At 45.5% G+C, this 19812-nt stretch overlaps 1 protein-coding gene across 3 annotated transcripts in view; it reads left to right on the top strand.

Annotated features, from left to right (window-relative positions):
- Positions 1 to 6172: 6172 nt before the first annotated feature.
- LOC136433814 (protein capicua homolog) overlaps positions 6173 to 19812 on the top strand; it is a 22362-nt gene continuing 8722 nt past the window's right edge. Inside the window, exons 1-13 of one of the 3 annotated variants that reach the window (XM_066426347.1) lie at positions 6173 to 6283; positions 10321 to 10598; positions 10983 to 12555; positions 13115 to 13267; positions 13815 to 13914; positions 14370 to 14457; positions 14665 to 14847; positions 15520 to 15688; positions 16116 to 16240; positions 16687 to 16816; positions 17054 to 18397; positions 18586 to 18998; positions 19321 to 19481. In XM_066426347.1, coding sequence (XP_066282444.1) covers positions 10380 to 10598; positions 10983 to 12555; positions 13115 to 13267; positions 13815 to 13914; positions 14370 to 14457; positions 14665 to 14847; positions 15520 to 15688; positions 16116 to 16240; positions 16687 to 16816; positions 17054 to 18397; positions 18586 to 18998; positions 19321 to 19481 — 4658 coding nt within the window. In that variant the 5' untranslated portion in view covers positions 6173 to 6283; positions 10321 to 10379. The remainder of the gene's footprint in view (positions 6284 to 10320; positions 10599 to 10982; positions 12556 to 13114; positions 13268 to 13814; positions 13915 to 14369; positions 14458 to 14664; positions 14848 to 15519; positions 15689 to 16115; positions 16241 to 16686; positions 16817 to 17053; positions 18398 to 18585; positions 18999 to 19320; positions 19482 to 19812) is intronic. The other 2 variants (XM_066426345.1, XM_066426346.1) reach the window with 2 other exon arrangements.

The following is a 19812-nucleotide window of genomic DNA, read 5'->3' as shown; positions in this document are numbered from 1 at the left end:
CAACCCTGTACCAATTCTGCTACAGTGCAGATGGCCTGATGTCACATGATGTTCTGCTTTCCCCCAACCTGTACTGAGTACAATGTACTTGTATATTACCCCCATTGCATTGTTCTGTATGTACTTACTTGTACCTATCACAACATTGTAGGTGTGACTGTACTGTTTAACTTTGGTTTAAGTTAGATTTAAATTATACTGAAGAACAAAAAGAACAATAAGGCAAATCAGCCTCTGTTATGATTTATATTGTTTAGGTTGAATTATCTTGTTGTCAGTAATAATCTAAATTCTCTTCTTTTTTTCACCACAAGTTTCTTTACATAATTCATGACTGGAAATTGTTGTTAGAAGGGAGAAGCTTTTACAATACTATAACATATGTATTCAGCATAGTTTCTTTTGGGTAGCAGAAACAGGCATCTAATCCAGATAACTTGAAGCAAAATGTTGTGTTTGGGTTTTAACAAATAAAGAAAACCACTGATTGCAAGTCTGTTTGGATATTTTGCTAATATTTTGCTAGCCGTGTCTACAATGTTGTGTACCGTACAGTTATCCATGGTGTGGATGCCACACTTAAACCTCACAAGATCTTCTTGTCCAGTTTGGATTTCTTTTCAGAGATAGACTCAGAAATTGTGTTAATTATATCAAATTCTCATACCATTCACTTCAGCATGGCATTAGCAGCAAGCCCTGAAACTGTACATATATGGAGTGCCATTGTCTTGTGTGTTTTTTTAACCAGTTTCTTTCAGATTGATACAACTGATCATTTACGAGGCCCAACCAGGATCAACTTTACTGTGTCATTCGATATGTATCATTAGTCCTCCTACTCACTCAACTATCTAAAGAATGGTGTGCTGTGCAGTCTGTGCCTATTAATAGTTGCAGTAGAAAGTGATAAAATGTATGTTTTGTGGTGGATAAGCCTGCACAGGGAAGTCTTCTGATAGTAATGGTATTGTTGCTTTCTTTTTATCTCCAAGCAGATGTTGGTGCAGAAAAAGCTAAGTTTATCTAACAGACTAGCTCTTCTGACTGCACTTTACTCCAGTAGAGCACTTTTAAAAAAAACAGCCTGTTGGAAATCGTTACGATTTTCCCCCCCAACATCTGCTTGGAGATTAGTTTCCTTTGTCATGAGTGAAGTGTCAGGTCAGTAGCTTAGTTGGCGTGTGAGGTGCTTGTAAAAATGCAGACAACATGAATTATACTTTTTTTTTACTCCTGATGTATTGCCAATGTTACGCGGTAAGGTTGATATAAAAGTAGAGGGTGAAGTTGATAGGATGTAAAACAGTGCTCTGGAATTGATGGAGTTGGGTTGAGTTGAGATTGTTGATGAAGAGTTCAGATTTGGTTTATTTCTTTAAAACTGGCATGTTGAGCCATGTTGGTACGTCAAGCAGCACTAAATATATGCTATACTGATAGACCATTGCCCATTCAACACTTGTGCAACAGATAAAGATATTCAAGAATTACATATTGTTGAAAGAATTATTTCTTTCTATGGTGTCTCAAAATGTTGTTTTATTAAGATCATGTAAGAAATGTATGAAGAGTATTGAGAATAAGGGGTAACTTATGGTTCCTCTATATACATGTAAATGCCAAGCTATAGCTCAGGTACTAGACAATGTCAAACATCTGGCCAGCCTACACATTATACCAGAGTCATGTCATGCACTACATCGTGTGTTCAACTGTGACGTCCTGTCAGTAAGCCTTGAAATAAAGAATGCTGGCCAAGGTATGCTTTGTGTTCCACTTTGTCGTCTCTGTCTTTGTGTATGTCAAGCTAGAAGTTTGCAGTGCCTTCTTTATTTGGTAGCATAGCAGTCATGTGATGAGGGTTGTTGACTAAGAATCTAAAGGTCCTGGGTTCAGATCCCTAGCAGGTCCCAATATTGTACGCTTGGAAAGTAAAATTTTCCTCAATCGACTCGACGAGTGAAAATCAGCACCTAACTTTGGTTAGGGACGTCCTCTCGGATTGGGTGTAAAGCCATATTCTCCAAGCAGAGGAGAGGAACGTTAAAATCCCGGACAAAACTACCCCTCTCGATCGAAGCCTCTGCTTGGAGAATAGTAAAGCCAGAGGTCCTTTGTTTGAGGAGAGTCGTCCCTCAAGCACCTGAAAGAAAATTACTGCTCGGGTAATAAATTTCACAGAAAATGCAGAGAGCACTAGGGAGACATAAAAAACTAGCCTGGAGTCCAGCCTTCTTAGCTTTAGTCCGCTACCCAAGCTCAGCTGCCAGAAGATTTTGCCTTGGTAAAACACAGCTTAACCCTACATCTGCTTGTAGACTAAGTGGACATATGTTTTGGTGGGATTCTCTTGAAAATGTTATGTACATACATGTACTTAGAAGACGCACTTACAGCTGCCTTCTTCATTTCTACCAAGGAGGTTTATTACAGAGCCTTCTGTCTTCAACTTCCTTGATTTCTACTCATAAACATATATCCTCAAAAACATGCAGAACTGAACATTGGGCTGAACCCTACATCTGCTTGGATATAGCCTGGTAAATTTGTGGAGAGGACAGAGGAGACTCAGGAGCAATGATAGGTTTGAATGCTAGGCTATTTGCGGAGAGGACAGACACGGGAGCTATGATATGTTTGGATACCAGGCTAGGTTGTCTTGAAGATATCGAGTTTGCAAGAGTATATGCCCTGCAGTACTGCCTATACTTCCATGGGGGCTCTTCTGTAAGTGTAATTAGATGACTGTGACAGTCAGGCACACCGTATGCAATTCCAGTAAAACGTTGATTGAGCGTATTCACGAAATTTACAATGATTTTGTCAATGCAATACAAATTATTTCAGATCCGAAAGCCGAAATTTAGTTGAGTCAGGAGAAAGTGAAGCAATCCTCTGAACTGCTAGTCACTTTGATTCTCCAAGCAGAAGTTTCGGTCGACTGGGCTAGGAGCGTCCGGGATTTTTAACTTGTTGAGGGAGAGAAACGTTAAAAATCCCGGACACTACTTTGAGTCCACTCGACCGAAACCTCTGCTTGGAGAATAGCTATAAATCACGACGGACCAGCTGAGCAGATTAGTCTCCAACATATCTTCGGTGGCAAAGTCGTGACGGGGTTTGGGTCGTCAGTCACAACCCGTCACGATTTTGCCCCGGAAGATCTGTTGGAGATTTATACTGATGTAACAGGGTCTTTTTCACATTCCTCATTCGACATGCGTCTTTCAGTGGTCCTTTGGCCGAGTAGCCAGGTTGTGATCTAGAAGCATGCTTATCATTTTGAACCTTAAAAAGATTTTAAATTTCCTTGTTGTAATCTATAGAAGCAAGAAGGTTATATCCACCTATAACCTCCTTGACTGAAGCTATAACTCACACTCACTCACCCTCTCTAGTCAGCCGTAGGGGCAGCATAGCGTTCAATAAAGGTTCTCCACTGCTGCCGATCTTCTGCCAGTCTGGCCATTTCATGGTCATGATGGTGGCACGTGGCTGTATGACCGGTCCACTCCCACTTCACTCCCTCACCGAAGCTAGTATGTCGGGAAAAAGGTAAAGAAAAACAAAAACGGCATCTTCTTTGAGTAAATGCGCACATGTACTTTCAAACATAACTAACGTAAAGGTCAATGATATTTGGTATTTTGTGTCATTAATTAAGCATGAGACAGTTTTTATACATCTATTTAGTTATTTCTTCAAGAGGCCTTGTTCAGAACCTATGGATATAACGACCTATAGACTGGAGAACTGGGAGTCCCACTCGGCCGCGCGGTGCTTTTTTCCTTCCTTTGAAGTTTTTAAACGTCCTTTGAGCTGGTGCAGCCCACGCCAACACGCGCCACTAGTTTAGTTATCTTGAAGTGTAAGATCCGGATTCGTGTTTATTGTGGCATGCATTTTGTAGCCTATTATATTAAACCTCTACTACTAGGCTCTGCGGATCGCTGCGTCAAAGCTTTTGATTTTGTGTTGATTGTGGTGACAATGAATCTGTGACCACACTAAACGGTATAACTAATAACAAGGAGGTTAAAAAGAGCTAAATAATGAGTAGCTGCGACGGCGGCAGGGAATTTCGTATGGAAGGGGCAAGATATTGCTGACCGTATGTTGACCATGTCGAGCGCGGAAGGCGCGAGGCGTCCGGGGGCATGCTCCGGGGAAAAGTTTTAGAATCTTGACCCCCTGAAACGCTATTTCCTTTGAGTGCCAAATTTTGCTGGTACACTAAGCTATGTTTGCAAGGGTTTAATGGGGCGCGACGCCCTCCCGACATATATTGCGCCGGGAAAATTGTAACATCTCGACCTGCTCACACGCATTTTGAGGGGCACATTTTACGCTCATCATGAGTTAGTACACATTGTCCTCCTGGAAGCGCTACAAGAAGAACGCCGCGGCGCGTCGCAAGGCCTGTTTACACGGGTAAAAAATCTGTCCTGCGACACTTGTCCTAGGACATTTGTCCTAGGACACTCGTCGTAAAGTGCCTCTTGTAAACCGGCCCTAAGGGTTTCAGCTAGATTTTAAATATTTCGCCCTGGAGGTGTAACAATCCGAGGCGGGTCCGAGGGCATGCACCCCGGTAAATTGTTGAAATTTTTACCCTCTGAAACACAATTTCCTGCTTTTTTAGGGGCAAATTTGGCTGATAGTCTCTGTTTTATGGCACCTCTATGATTGAACAATACACAATGGTTTCAGCTTGATATTTAGGGGGGACGCCCTCAGAACATATTCTTCGCCAGAGGCGCGACACTTCCAGGTGGCTCCGGGGGCATGCTCCCCGGGAAAATTTTGAAATCTATACCCTCTGAAATGCTATTTCCTGCACTTTGAGGGGCAACTTTGCTGGGAGACTTTGCTGGAAATCAGCCTACGCTTTACTAATAATTCATAGATTACGTTTTACGTTGCATAAAGGTAACTGCCTACGTTTTACGTAGAATGAAAGTGACCAATTACGCGTTACGGCCAATGTACTGATTACGAATTAAGTTGATTTTGGGCGGCTGCCAACGGATTACGAAGTCTAAAAAGGCCTTACGCAAAAGGACATGCAGGCCCTCCTATATAGCCTGGAATCCATCCTATTTAGCTTCCGGCCGCTACCCTAGCTCCGCTGCGCTACCCAAGCTCCGCTGCCTGGCCAGGCAGCGGAGCTTGGGTAGCGCAGCGGAGCTAGGGTAGCGGCCGGAAGCTAAATAGGATGGATTCCAGGCTACCTATATGTAGCCTGGTATCCAAACCTATTATAGCTCCCGTGTCTCTTCTGCCCTCAGTCCGCAAATAGCAGAGGGTACAGAGCAGGCCAGATACCAGGCTATGCATTTTGGACGTCTTTCCAGCGGTCCCTGTTTTTAGCTGTTGGTCTACTCAAAGAACAAAATACGTGGGCTACAAGAAAGACGTCCAACTGCCACAAACCCACGCGTAAAACACTGAGCCGGACCTTACATCTGCTTGGAGATCGATAAAACTCGGCGACAGACACGGGTCGGCTCCTGCCCCTAAAGTTATCTCCAAGCAGATGTTGGGAAGGAAAACCGTGACGTTTTTTTGCAGTTGAGTATAAGAAAAACAGTGTTGCCAAAAAGAGTTGCGATTTTCCCTTCAAGCATCTGCTTGGAGATAATTAAGCGTTGAGTGGAGACACATGGGCATTGCCCAACTCTCACCCCGGCCGGGGTCACGCAGGTGACATTCCTTCTCAGTTCCCCCTCCCCTGCCGTGAACTGTCCGCTGTCTTTGAGTCCAGTCACAAGGCGACTCTCCTGTACAGTGATCAGATTGGCAAACTTGCCAACATCGCAACTTCGATCCATTCATGCACGGTTCTCTCAATGACCAATACTGGGCAGTTTGAACAAAAATAACTGTTTACGTTGCATTGCGTACCACTTGCATTTGTCGATATTCGCACCAAGAGCGATGCTACTGGGAAAATCAGTCCATTGTCTTGGCGTGGGTTCCACTCGGAAGCCAATGCAATGGAGAAAATCGGTGCATATTTTTAATGTCGTGAATGAATGAGCCGATTGAAGCTTTAGTTGTTTGGGGGCAATCCGGGCTGTCAGTAATTCATTGATAGGCGGCGCTGCGGAGCATTTCCCTGTTTGTTTCACGCGGCGCCCACCAATCACCGCCGCCGTACGGCCGGGCTGGCTTTGTGATGGAAACTGATGGAAACGTAGTACGTGATCTGAGATCTGCAGCCTGGCCCGGTCTCACGGCTTACTACAGGACCTGTTCCGCCGTACTCCCCGACATGTAGGTGAGACACACTCGGTTGTACGATCTCCCAGGGTCCTGGTGCAGGGTTGGGGCCAGAAATAGCTGGCGTTGCTGTAGTATTTGTGCGGGGTTGCTGGTTACGAGTGCGTTACGCTGCATGTGATCGATTTGTAGCTGCCATGATCGTCTTTACTCCAGCTCGCCTGTGTCTGCGAGCTCGCTTCCTGGATCCCCCAGATCACCCCTGTGTCTCTCGTGCAATCGTCAGAAAAGCACCATGATCTACATACTGCTGGGCAGACTCAATATGCATGCACGGCTGTCCATTTTCTCTGCATTACATGCTCGTATTCTGCTCACTCTCAGTGGGGTTTGATAATGCTGGAAGGGGGGGGGGGGGGGGTACTCAAGTTTCAATTGCAAAGCCCATGCATAGATGTAGATGTCTGGTTTATAAATGGAAGGTCGTGACAGACAGTTCATACGATGCAAATCGTTCTGCAGGAGTTTATTATGCACAGAGAGTCGTCAGATCTGCCAAACAGGCATGCATACGCATGCCATATTATTCCGGCCCTCAAGAATGTGTCATTAAATCCGTCATCTTTGATAGGCTCATCATAGCCAGCTGGTCGATATGTTAACAACAAAATGTTATCTACTTGCGTGTGATCGGGACGGTTTGCTGGCTTACGGGGATTGTCAATGGCCAGTAGAGCAGACTGCTCCAGGCTCGCTCCACACATACATTAGTCAACACATTCTCCATGAAAGAGGTCAGGTGTCACAGTTGTAGAAAAACAACCCAGACTGTTGATACAGGTGAAGTTGAATTGATGCTACTATCACCAGCATGATCAAGGTGTGTGTATATATATGTGTGTGTGTGTGTGTGTGTGTGTGTGCGCATGTGTGATTGTGTGTGTATGTATGTGTGTGTGTGTGTGTGTGTGTGTGAGTGAGAGAGAGAGAGTGTGTGTGTGTGTATGTATGACTGTGTGTGTGTGTGTGTATGAGTATGTGTGTGTGCGTGCATGTGTTTGTGTGTGTGTAAGAGAGAGAGTGTTTGTGTGAGTGTGTGCGTGTGTGAGAGAGTGTAAGTGTGTGAATGTGTAGTGAGAGAGTATGTGTGTGTCTGTGTGTGCGCGCGTGTGTGTGTGTGATCATTAACATTCGAAACTGATGTGTGTCCATTGTGCCAAATGCTGACCAAGGTACTAAGTCTTGTGTTTCTCTTGGCATTATGAAGGAGTAGTGATGCTAATTTTATACAGACTGGATTATTTTGTGCCGCCCTCTTCCTCCCGGAGGCCCCCATACATGCCCAGACCTGTAGTGTACATGTTAATGAATGTTCCTTGTGTAATCTAGTTGCACAAGCTGTTGTTACTGTGAATACTGTATCATAAGCTAAATGAAAATCAAATCAAGAGATCGCAGTATTTTTGAGTTAGTTGTAACACAAATTCAATGGAAGACAGTTTATATTCATGATATTACATACATCTTAAGCATTAATGATTTGATTTGAGATAGCCAAGCAGTGTACAGAGCTGTAATTGTTTTTTTTTTGTTAATTCATTAGTAATTCTTACCATCCATTGACCTATTGAGGTTTTAACTGCAGAGGCCAAGTGGAGTCTTGAGCTACCCCTATTTGGGGGTTGCAAGCAGCAGTCGTTTTTATTTGGTAACTTTATGGTCAAATTTCTCATGTGGTCATCTCAGTATGCACTTAGCTTGTGGACCCAGGCACAATGAAAAAGGGCATAAACATAAATGTGTGCATTCTGCATTCTGCTGAACCTGAGAGTTGTTAGCTTTATACTAATTATAGAGTTGTCCCTTACTATGTTTGCCAACATATTCTGCAATTGTACTGTAAATTTTTTTATGTCCGCAGTGGTTTTATTTTCGCAGTTTTCACAGCGACCTCATACCGCAAAATCATAACACAACAAATTTGTGTTTCCTAATTCTACTGTACTACAGGTTTCATGAACTTTAAAAACAGCGAAAACCTCCTTTTCCCTTCTACTGCAAAATAAAACCACGGCGAAAGCAAATACATTATGGTATCATGTTATGTAATACAAGAGTTGTACCCTAATTATCTAAATAAAGGGCCCTGGAAACATGTAATCACTGTTGTGTTGATGTAACATATCATTTGAATGATTAGTCTAGTCATGTAGGACTCCCTGTGCTTGCAGTGAATAATATATGGAGTCATGGTGTCGAGATGAGTCAACATTCTACTTCATTATAATTGTAGATTTACTGGGTCCATAAACAACGTGAAAAATTGCGGTATGAATTCTAATGTACAGCAGATGGTAATGATACAAAATGTGTATGTCATACATGTGTATATTAAATGTGTGCATTGTTCACTAAAGGTATAACCTCAATTGAGTCAATCCATGACTTGTATGAAACCTTGATCTCCTTGTATGGTAGCAGACTAGCACTGTAGCCAGTACATGTATAATGATAATGAGCATACTGCCCATACATTTGGTATGTATCAATAGATGACGTTACGTCTTCAAAAATCAAATTCCAAATTCTGTTGACTCAAGAAAGCTTTTACAGTGACTTAAAGATGACAAGTCTGTGATATTAGCCTGCAAAAGTCAAGCATCACCTCATGACACTAACGCACTCCAGATCAAAATTGTCATGGCTAAATTACATGTTTACATCACATCGCCCAGGTTTTTGCTTGTCAGGTAATCTCTGCTGCGAGCCAAAGTTCAATGTCCTGGGGTAGATAAACACAAAGGAGCACAGTCCATGTTCCGGTATTGTCGGCCACACTTTAGTGGTACATCCTGTGTAGTGTCTACATGTTTGACGGGATAGGCCAAAAATTTATACAGCATGACCTCTGACCTATGCCTTTTCCTGTCCTTTAGCATCCTGGCTTCCATTAGTATTACTCGGCCAGGCCCTCCCTCCCAGAAATACTAGTAGCCAAACTGAATGTCAGTTGGTCCATATATAAAATGCAAATATGGCTAAAATACGTGATACGGTATGGGATGTGTCCTCGGCCTTGGCCATTCATTTAGCGGTTCATGGAGCTGTCAACAAAATGGTTTGACCTGTTCATCATCAGGACGACCGACCCAAAAACATGTATTGGAAAAGAATGCATATTTATGGAGATAAAGTCAGTTGCGACACTATAAGATAATTGAAGAAAACTAGACTTAAATCTCGGGTATTGAGGAAATCTGGGTCATGAAAAAAGTGCTCAACACTCAGGTTGACCCAAAGGTCAAGTTCTGACAACAGCGGGGGTTATTTTTGACACGGTGGAATGAGTATTGAGTAGACGTCCTCTCATTTCGGGGCCGACGCATGTATGTATCAAGCAACAACCCTGGCGTTCCGGCCTGTGTTCCGTACTATTTGCTCGCTGCATTAGTATTGGCCAGCTGTCATCAGCCAATCATGTCACTGCCTGTCAAGAGGCAACTTGATTGGCTGGTATTTTTCCCTCCAACAACAGGAGGGGGAGTCCTGATTGGCTGACGACTGGCCAGCGCTAATGCACCAGTAAGGACATATTGCAGGTTGTAACTCCAGGATCTTTGCTTCACACATACAAGCGGCAGGCCTAGCATGAGTAGAGGGACAAAGTTTAAAGTATGAAACCTGCAACCAGATGATCTAGTACTAGTGGAGAGATTCACATAAAACTGATGACTGAGAGTGAGACCTATCAATATTGTTTGTTTATCAAGAATCTCCATTAGTGAAATGCAAACATGCACTCACTGATCTTCCTGGAGTCTTCTTTTTGTACGGTAACCATAATACAATAGATGTAACGTAACTTATAACAGTACATCATGCATATCAGAATATATTGCACCATGTCTATGATAATATCATAATACTGGGTGTCTACATCTATTATGGTACCTGTAGATACCCTGTGGAGGCCATCATGTTCTAACAACAGGTTAAGGATTTAGGACCTCATTCATGCATTTACTGTCTTTCATATATCTCCTGTTACCTTCCATGGCTTTAGTTCAGATCAAACATGTCTCTTTCCATTTCCAGAAACTGCCCAAAGGAGTGATTACTTGAGGTCCCCATAACTAAAGTGCAATGCTTCAGCAATGAAAGGCAGCGGCGACAAACGGAGGGGAGACCGGAGATCCGCCGGCAGCCGGGCTTCGGAAACTGCTGTACAGAGTCGGGCCCTGGGATCAGACGACAGCGACGACAACGGTAACACAGAAGTTCTGCTGGGAAGACACAGGAAGTCAGGCCGGGCAGGACGAGCCCAGCAGGCTCACAACTCCAGAAACACTGAGCAGTCGTCCAGGGGGAAATCGGTTAGTCTTACACTTAGTTTATTATAATACATTGACCTTAGCTGGAAAAAAATACCACATGGTTGTAAATTATGAGGCCTTTTTTCAGTACCATTTAATGTGTGTGCCCCCCAAATTTTCTGATACACCACTTGGCCAATGTGACCACTTTTTGGTGGTCCCTGAGATAATTTTTCCCACTGACACAAGCATAAAGAATCCAGTTTATACTTACCACTGGTACCTGTCCACATGTATATACCAGATTTAATTGGTCGGCTGAGTAGTCGTCTTAGGCAGTTTTGACTGTGTTTCTATGTGTTAAGCAACATCAAAAGGGTTAACATCAGTTTTCTCAATTCAATGCTGACACCCTTTTCTCTTCTGTCTGTCCTTGCCATCCAGGCTCGAGCCCTCCCCCCAGACCCTGTTGCAGCAGTGGTAGAGGCTTGTGCAGAGGCGCACGCTACCTCCGACACCCTGTCTGACGATGAATTCAAACGTTACGACGCCGGTTTCGAGTCCGACGACGTCTTCGAAAACGAGGGCATGTTGGGGACCTCCCAAAGAGAGGAGCCGACGTTGTCCATGTCTTCGCTGGGCTCCGTGGGGCAGAAGAGTCCCTCCAGGAAACGAGACAGTCACATGCGGCCAGCGATGATCCGTCCTGACGGGAAGCGCAGCTCCTCCGTCTCTCCGAGCAGCCCGCAACTGAAGTACAAGAAGGGAGACGTGGTGTCCACTCCCAACGGGATACGGAAGAAATTCAACGGCAAGCAGTGGCGCAGACTGTGTTCTAAGGACGGCTGCACAAAAGAGTCGCAGCGACGGGGTTACTGCTCGCGCCACTTGTCCCTGCGTGGGAAGGGTTTACAGTCAAAGGGAAATTTGGCTGGCACGGAGAAAGGAATGTTGCCGCCGGCCGAGGCACGGTTACAGGTTGATACCGAAGACTCTCTCCAGTCCGGTCGCGACCGCTACGCTGCGCTGGACAGAAAGCATTCGGACATGGACGAGACAGAGGCGGCAAACATGCTCGTTTCTCTCAGTAACTCCCGCTCGGCCACCCCGTGTTTCTCCCCCCACCCCGGGACGCCGTTGCCGATCTCTCCCGGTTCACACTCCCTGTCGCCCATGATGGGTTTCCATCCGGTCAACTTCTCTCCCGTCAACGTGCAGCCGGCGCCTCTGGGACAGTCCGAGCTGGTGTCGCCAACCTTCAAGCAGTGGGGTCCCAGCTTCGCGAGGAGCACGTCAAAGTCAGTCCCGCCCGTGCTAGAAACGACGACCCCACACTTGAAAAGCAGTCCTCCTCAGAGACGGCAGGACGTCAGCGTGATGGTGTCGCCCAGTAAGGTCAATACTGATTCTATCATTAGCCCTCCTGCTCGTTATCAGGACATGACGGTTACACAAAAGACTTTGTTGCCCGAAACCGTCTCGGATCATAGAAACAACGCTGCATTGAACTCTCCCAGTATTCCGGGGAGGGACTCGGGCATGGTGTTCAGACACATCCCATTCGAGCACCACCAGCCTGCAGGCAGACCTCCCCACAAAGAAACCGTGCAATCCGTTATCCCCACACACCACAGAAGACATCACCGGTCGGCCGAGGAGCTTGGTCGGAACCCCCGTCCGGCCCCCTCAGACAACGTCCAACGGGCCGAGCCCCGGGCACCTGTGAAAGTTAACGTTAACATTACAGTAGCTGCAGAGACTCCTGCCAGAAGTTGCCCAACAAGAGTGACCGCCCCAAGCCTTCCTGCCTTGAGCAGTAAGAACTATCCAGCCTGTCCAAGTCAACCAATGTCCACACAGTCCACCCAAACAACACAAACACAGTCGAGACAAGAACCCACGACTCACCCGCCCCCGTTAGCGCTCCTCCTACCCGTCATGAACCCGTCTCAGCCGACCCCAGCAGAGACAAGACCACAGAAAAGCATATCACCTCCAGTTCTCAAGCTCAGTCAAGGTGAGTGAGAAGGGCAGTGATTTGTGGCCTGATATCCATCCTAATATAGCTCTGGTATGTTCCTCTGACCACTTTCCTAATGAAAAGTCCCCTTTCAAATTTTTTGACCCATGCATCATCAATTCATTACTGTGTATCTTGTAGTTAGACTCCTTACCAAGTCAAGAGTAAGCACCTTGGTGGAAGAAACTTTTAGAATGTACAAAAACATTGCTCATTACTACAGCTTCCCATGCCAAGTACTACGTGATTATTTGTAAAAAAAATTGGTTGTTGATTGACGAATGAATAACTGCAAAAAGCGATTGCTTAACTATGTAAAATTGTACTTCTTGAAAAAGACAATAAAGTCGAAACCGGTCGAATACCAGTCCCCGCTGTCATTTTCCCAAGAACTACCAATGATATGTAAAATTGTACTGTTTGAATTTGGTCTACACATGTAAGACAGAAGATGGTTGACCACACAAGATGGTTGGCCAGCCAGCTCTGAGTGTGACTGTAGTAGTATGATACTTGTGCTAATCATATAACCTTACATCCTTCTGATAATTTCCAGTGTATAGTAAAGCTGAGCCAGTGGCTGTACTAGTGTATCCCTGGCACTGCCTGCTGCCAATACTTCAACCTTGGAGCTCATCAAGAGAAGAGCGGCCGCCAGCAGCACTCACAACAACACAACCTGCACCTGAGCAGGACGAGAAGACAACAGGTGATCTCCCCAGCTAGTTTAGCCTGGCTAAATCACGCCTGTAGCAACCCTCCAAGCAGCCCCTAGAAACCTAATGACCAATACTTTTAACCTTCTTCCTGCTGCCTAACTCAAATTTGGTGCCAAATGGCTACTAGTACTTTAGCAGTAAGAAGGACAGCCTAATGCTGTTAATGCATGCAAAATGTATGAGCTAGCAGAGGACCATGTCAGGCTTGCAACTGGTGACTGCCATAGTGTTAAAGGTTGTTATGACTGGTTTCCATGGAGACAGAGAATCCTGATTTTTTATTGGTACTTGTTAAAGTTGGAAATCAGTCTCAGCCTTAGAAGTAAAAAGCCACAAATTCTGCAGATAGGAGCTACATAGAGCCTTGGACAGTGAATGTAGCTCCTGGACAGTGAGAGTGTGTGTTACACAGACTATCCTTAGCCTGTTTCTCATAATGTTACTTTCTTGTCAAAGTCGTTCACATGATGCAAACCAGTTTATGATGTATCTAATGAGTAGAACAGCGAGTCGCTAACATTTGTTATAACTTTGCAGATGAGGAGAGCAGTGATCTCTCGATGTGTCACCCCCGGCGGAGAATGTCTGTGGGGGCAGGAAGTGACCTGGAGCTGGATGTTGGGCTCATCACAGAAAGGTGAGGGCAGAAGTCATCCCTAGTATTGTCATGGTGCTTCCCTAAAGTGCTGCTTACCTGTTTGAACAAATGAGAATAACTGAATGAATAACTGAATAAATTCATCAAGCCGACATCACACTGTCAACAAATTTGTATAAGCATCAGAAGGTCTAGTGTATCTGTCACCTGAAAAGCTGCCCTGTCACATAAGACGGGGCTTGGTGACCTGCGAAGGAAGCTATGACTTGGAAAGGACAGTTGAGCGTGACCTTGTTGAAATGGGCTGCAGTTGGAAGGGGGCTCAGCGGTCGGCATTTCGAATAAAAAAAACGTGGAAATGAATGACGGCCTGCCTCAGTGTGAGCACTGAAAGATGATGATGATGATGATGATGTCTACTTGATGCACATATAAGTCGTAACAAATGGGTACAGAAGATACTCAGAACTGATTGTTGATGTTGTTCTGTTCAGAAAACCACCATCTGCTAAACGACGGACGCAGTCCTTGAGTGCTTTGCCCAAAGACTCGGACTGCAAGGAAGGAAGAGGATCAAGAAAGGTACGTACACTACACTTGACTTTTATGCTCAGTTTGATGTAATGTTACTGCAAGTGTCTGTAAATCTGTACTTTACGAGTTTTATTACTTTGAAATGGTGTGAGATGAATTATATAGGTAGGGTTTATGCCATTATTGTAAATCAACAAAAGGAAGCAGCGTTGAACAGGTTAATCAGCTAATCATTTCCTGCCATTTCACCTGTAGAAGGACAAAGACCACATCCGTCGCCCGATGAATGCCTTCATGATCTTCAGCAAGCGCCATCGGGCACTCGTGCACCAACGCCACCCCAACCAGGACAACCGCACAGTCAGCAAGATCCTGGGGGAGTGGTGGTACGCCCTCGGACCACGGGAGAAACAGAAATACCATGACCTCGCCTTTCAGGTGAGTTGACATCTAGATACTCACAGGCATTCACCTGTCTATAGTGACCACTCGAGGGAGTTCAAGAAAATGGTTACAGTAGACAGGTGGCAGGTATAGACAGGGTTTTTAATGTTTAGGTGTATGGGGAAAATAATCTGAAGGACCACAGAGAAGTGAAAACAATTGCCAGGTGGTCCTTATGGAGGGATGGTCACTAGTGCAGGCTTGACTGTTGGCGTATGTGGTTTTGATACTTTATTTCTATTGTCTGTTGGTTAGATGCGGGTCAATGTATCTTGGAATGAGTTGAAGCTACCTTTGCTAGCCATGTGATCACCATTTCCTGTTCCTGAAAGCTTAAGAGTCCCAAGTCAACTGGTTGAAATTAAAAAACTGTGATTCCTTCAGAGAATTATATTTTTAGGCAATGATCTGTGTTAAGGTTCTTAGTTGTAAAGAATTAGTCCCACACTGTACTTTTGTGGAGCTTCATACTTTATTGTGTTGTCTCCAGGACATGCACCTGAATCAGCTCATTAGAGGCTAGACTGTCGGTATTCTAATCTAGTCTTGGGGAGAAACAGTAGACTATTTTGATATCAGAACGAGTATCATAGTGTCTACAAAACGTATGTATTCATAAAGTAAGTCATCCTTAAGTTTCGTTGCTTTTTATGATAACACACTCAGGTAAAGGAGGCTCACTTCAAGGCACACCCAGACTGGAAGTGGTGCAACAAGGAGAGGAAGAAGTCCAGCAGCAGTACGGGCAGCGGAGGGCGTCGCCAGGAGCAGGAGAGAAAACTGTCAGACGACTTGCCGTCATCACCGTCCACAACTCTAGCACAAACATCCAGTGGTAAGGCAGTCATGTTGTTCTTACTACAGCCAACATAGAACTGAAGCACAAACATCTTAGTGGTAGCGCAGTCATGTTGCTCTTACTTCAGCCAGTTCACAAATCAAGTACAAACATCAAGTGGTAGCACATGTTGTTTTTACTACAGCCAGTACAGAACTCTAGCAAAAACATCAAGTGGTACCAAATGTTCCTTCTACAGCCAGTTCACAGCTCAAGCACAAACCTCTATTGGTATCACAGTCATGTTGTTCTTACTGCAGCCAGTATCAGGCTCCCATCTTTTCCTATTTTAAATTAAATTAAATAATTTGTATTTTTCACATAACATCATTTAGTATAGTTGATCCTTTTGTGCAGTTGTACCCAAAACAATTAGCATAATAGCCTCAGCAGTGTGATGATGAAACGTCTTCTTCCTCTGCAGGAGAAACAGTGAAGACAGAAGCTGCTGTCCAGGTCACAGCTGTCCCCGCCTCCGCTGTCAAGTCTGAGGACCTGCAGGCTGCACAGCAGAGCTCAAGACCACAGGAGCACTCCGGCATTACCTATGTAAGGGCATGCTGTAATAGTCCCGTATGTACTGGATTAGTAGCTACAGAACCAAAAGGATTTTATCTGCCAATGTTTTGGTAACCTTTCAGCTGTACCTTCCTCAGAGCTTGATTGTAGCAGCCTTTGTTTGTGTAGCTAAGAACCCAGTTGATATATTGACTTGCTTACCTGATCTGATAGCCATGGTTGGTATTAGTAAGTTTAAGTGGCAATTTATTAGTTTTTGATGTTACAGTTAGTAGAATTTTTAAGTAAAAAAAATCCTATTTGCATAACACAGGTCAGACAGTCTGGGCTGGTATCAGCTGCCTACAGAGGCACTGTATACAACAATGCAAACAATACAGCATAACTAGGTGGTATGGTAACAATAATCAATCAAAACCTAAAGCATATGTGTGGAATGATGTAGATCTGACTGTCCCTTCTCTGCTGTACCCCAGGCTGGGAAAGGCGGGGTCATGTCTGAGGCGCCGTTCCCGGGCCGCGGTCGGTCCAGGCTGGAGAGCGAGGACACCATCAGTGACGACGAGCAGATGATGATCTGTGAGGAGGGAGATGACGATGTTTTAGGTGGGTCCCCACTTTTGATTTTCCTCTCTTTTTCTTAAAATTTTTTTCCAAAATACATTTCATACATACCATATAATTTACGCACATTGTATAACAGCAAAACTTGATAGATAAAATCATAAGATAATGTCTACGATTGCAGAAATGAATGAAAGGTGTAGTAAGTGATTTTCAACTTAAATCCAACAGATTTCTAATAAAACATCAAACATCATATTTCTCCCTTCGTACCCACAGTCGACCCTCCCGGCCAGGACCCCGACATCGACCTGAAGTGTAAGGAGATGGTGACGGAGAGCGACAGCGGCAGCCAGTCGGAGGACGAGGTCATGATCGAGAACAAGATCTTCCCCCAGCAGCGCTTCTCCCCCGCCATGAAGCCCGCCCTCCCCGGGGACATCACCTTCCGCCCGAAGCCCATCAAGCTCCGACCGGAACCGCAGCAGAACACAAACATCCAGGTCAGCAGAATGTCGAGCAATGCGGAAACGCAAGGGCCGGCCGCCGTCTCTCAGATCCCGTTCTCTCGACCGATCATCAGCAGCAGTAATTTCCAACCTAAAGGTGCGGTATTCAAGGTTCACTCCCCAAAAGGACACTTGGGAGGCACCGTGATGAGTAGGCAAACGGTTGTTTCCTCTACCCTTTCCTCGGATCTTAGAACTACCAGAAGAGATGCTGGGTCGTACGGTCCAGTCGGACCCAGAACTGAAGCCTCTCATGGTGGAATGTTTGTCGAACAGAGCAGTGTTCGCTTCTCCCTTCCGAAAGCGACCTATACTAGTAGTGTGCCCTTTCAAACCGAGCCAGGCAGAAGTATAGCTCAGCCCGCGGTTGCTTACCCAAAGTCGAGTCCACAGACGGGAAGTTTTGCCCCCCTGTCCAGTCTCACAGCGGTGTGTAGTCCCGGGACTGTCCCCAGCGCGGGGAAGGAGAAGGCGGGAAGGAGCGTGGAGTACTGTAGATCCTCTTCAACTGGACTGTCAAACAGGAGTTCCGATGGTCACACCTTCCTTCCAGACCCCGCAGCAATAGCCAAGTCAACTGTCGTGGACAACAACAGACAGGTTTCATTTGCAGGGACCGGTGTCTTTTCCAAATTCTCTGTCATAAGGACATCTGCTGAAGTGCAGCAGACACAGATGCCGGTGAGAATCAGCACAAGCATAGTAGAAAACAGACCACAAGGTAATAATAATAATATCAAACAGCAAGGAATTCCCGCCGTAGGGCAGATTCCTGTAGTAGCTCAACCGACGCTGATGATGCCACAGCTGCAAGAGACACAGATGATGTCCTCGACCTACACAAGTCAAATAAGACATCCACTGCCTAACGCTTCTACTCAAGTTCAAATAGCAACGGACGTTGGCAATGTTTCCACAACTCCTCATAAACAACAGACACTGGCTGCATCAACGTCAGAGGTGTCCAGAGCCCCGAGTACCATCACCAAAGTGCAGTATGTGTTGCCGACCCTTGCCGCGTCCTACGGTACCTCTCCCTACGCGTGCACCATCCAGCTCAACGTTCCCACCACACAACAGAAGACGATGGTCATGGGACAGCCAGGTGTGACTGGTAGGTCTGTTTTTTGATTCAGGATGTGTGATGCTTTCTCTGTAAGGTTTTACCTTCGACCTGCCGCATGACCTGTAACTACTACAAATTTGGTCCCTACTTCAGTGGAAAGAAGGTTAAAGAAAAGCAATTGAGCTGTGAATATATAATTATATGTAGTTTTGTACACTGTCCTTCTGTTTCATCAGCCATTCCCAGAAGCAAGACTCCTCAACAACAACAAAAGGCACCAGACAAGCCCCCGGACAACAAGGTGCCTGTGAGACCAGCCGGGCAGATGCTGACATATCGACCGCCGGTGACTTCCCCGGCTGGTGACCCCAACATGAACATGCAGTGGATGCCTGTGGGGAGTCACCCCCTCCCCTCCACCCCCATGCTGAACCTGCGGGGACCCAGTCTCACGCCGGTCCTCCCCGGCATCAACCTGCAGCTGGTCTCACAAGCAGGGCCGCAGGGCGCTGTGAGTAAGGGAGGGAAGGCGGTAAGGATCAACACTCAGCCCAGTCTGACGCCAGCGGGCAGCGCCCTCCCCATGGTGGCGAATGTGACGGCACTGATCCCCTGTTCCACTCCCTCAACACAGCTGGCAGCTACACAGGTGAGGGCATCAAGGCTCAAAATACGTTTTGTGCCCTGGCATTGCATGGTACAATCAAACCTGGTCGGGCAACCACCTGGCGCAGGCAACCACCTCCAATAACAAGCCACATTAAAACAGTCCTGTTTGGTTTGACATAATTAACCCCAGCCTGTCCTCAGCAACCATTTTTCCTCAGTTGTAAGTTGTCTCGACAATGCACTAAAGTCAATTACGCAAAATGTGGCCATCTCACTACAAATTATGGGATGAAAAAAGCTTTCCCTTCCCTTAAGTTCTTATGATGTTGCAAACCTGTGACATGCTGTTGTTCGTCCCCCAGGTTGCCCCCGTGTGGCAGTTTGCAGCAGCATCCCAGGGTGTACACGTGGCCAGCCTACTGATGCCTCCCGTCAACGTCAAGAAGAATCCAGGAATCAACACCACAGTGGTCCCCACGCAGGACGTGCCCCTCCCCAACATACCTCTGGCACTGTCCTCAGGGTCAGCAACTACATATTGTTGGTTATCTATGAGGGCCTGAATGGGGGTGTCCCGACAATGCTTTTTGCTAAATTCGGTAGGACAGCCTATGCATCATGCTAAATTCAGGAAGCAAATATTTGAACCCTTACCCTCAAATGAGCACATCTTTATAGAGAAAAGGCAAAGATTTCACGCAAAATGTGACCATATCGCTTGATACATTACGCTAAATTCAGTAGGCTCACTTACACATTACACTCTAGATTCAGGAAGTTGGTTATGCAAAAAGTGGCCAATTTGCTACAAATTACGAGGATCGAAAATTTTTCCCTACAAATTACGATAAATC

The sequence above is a fragment of the Branchiostoma lanceolatum genome, chromosome 4 (assembly GCF_035083965.1).
Source record: "Branchiostoma lanceolatum isolate klBraLanc5 chromosome 4, klBraLanc5.hap2, whole genome shotgun sequence".
NCBI classification, from domain to species: domain Eukaryota; kingdom Metazoa; phylum Chordata; class Leptocardii; order Amphioxiformes; family Branchiostomatidae; genus Branchiostoma; species Branchiostoma lanceolatum.
The sequence above is the reverse complement of the archived record's forward strand: the minus strand, read 5'-3'. Positions and strand labels throughout refer to the sequence as shown.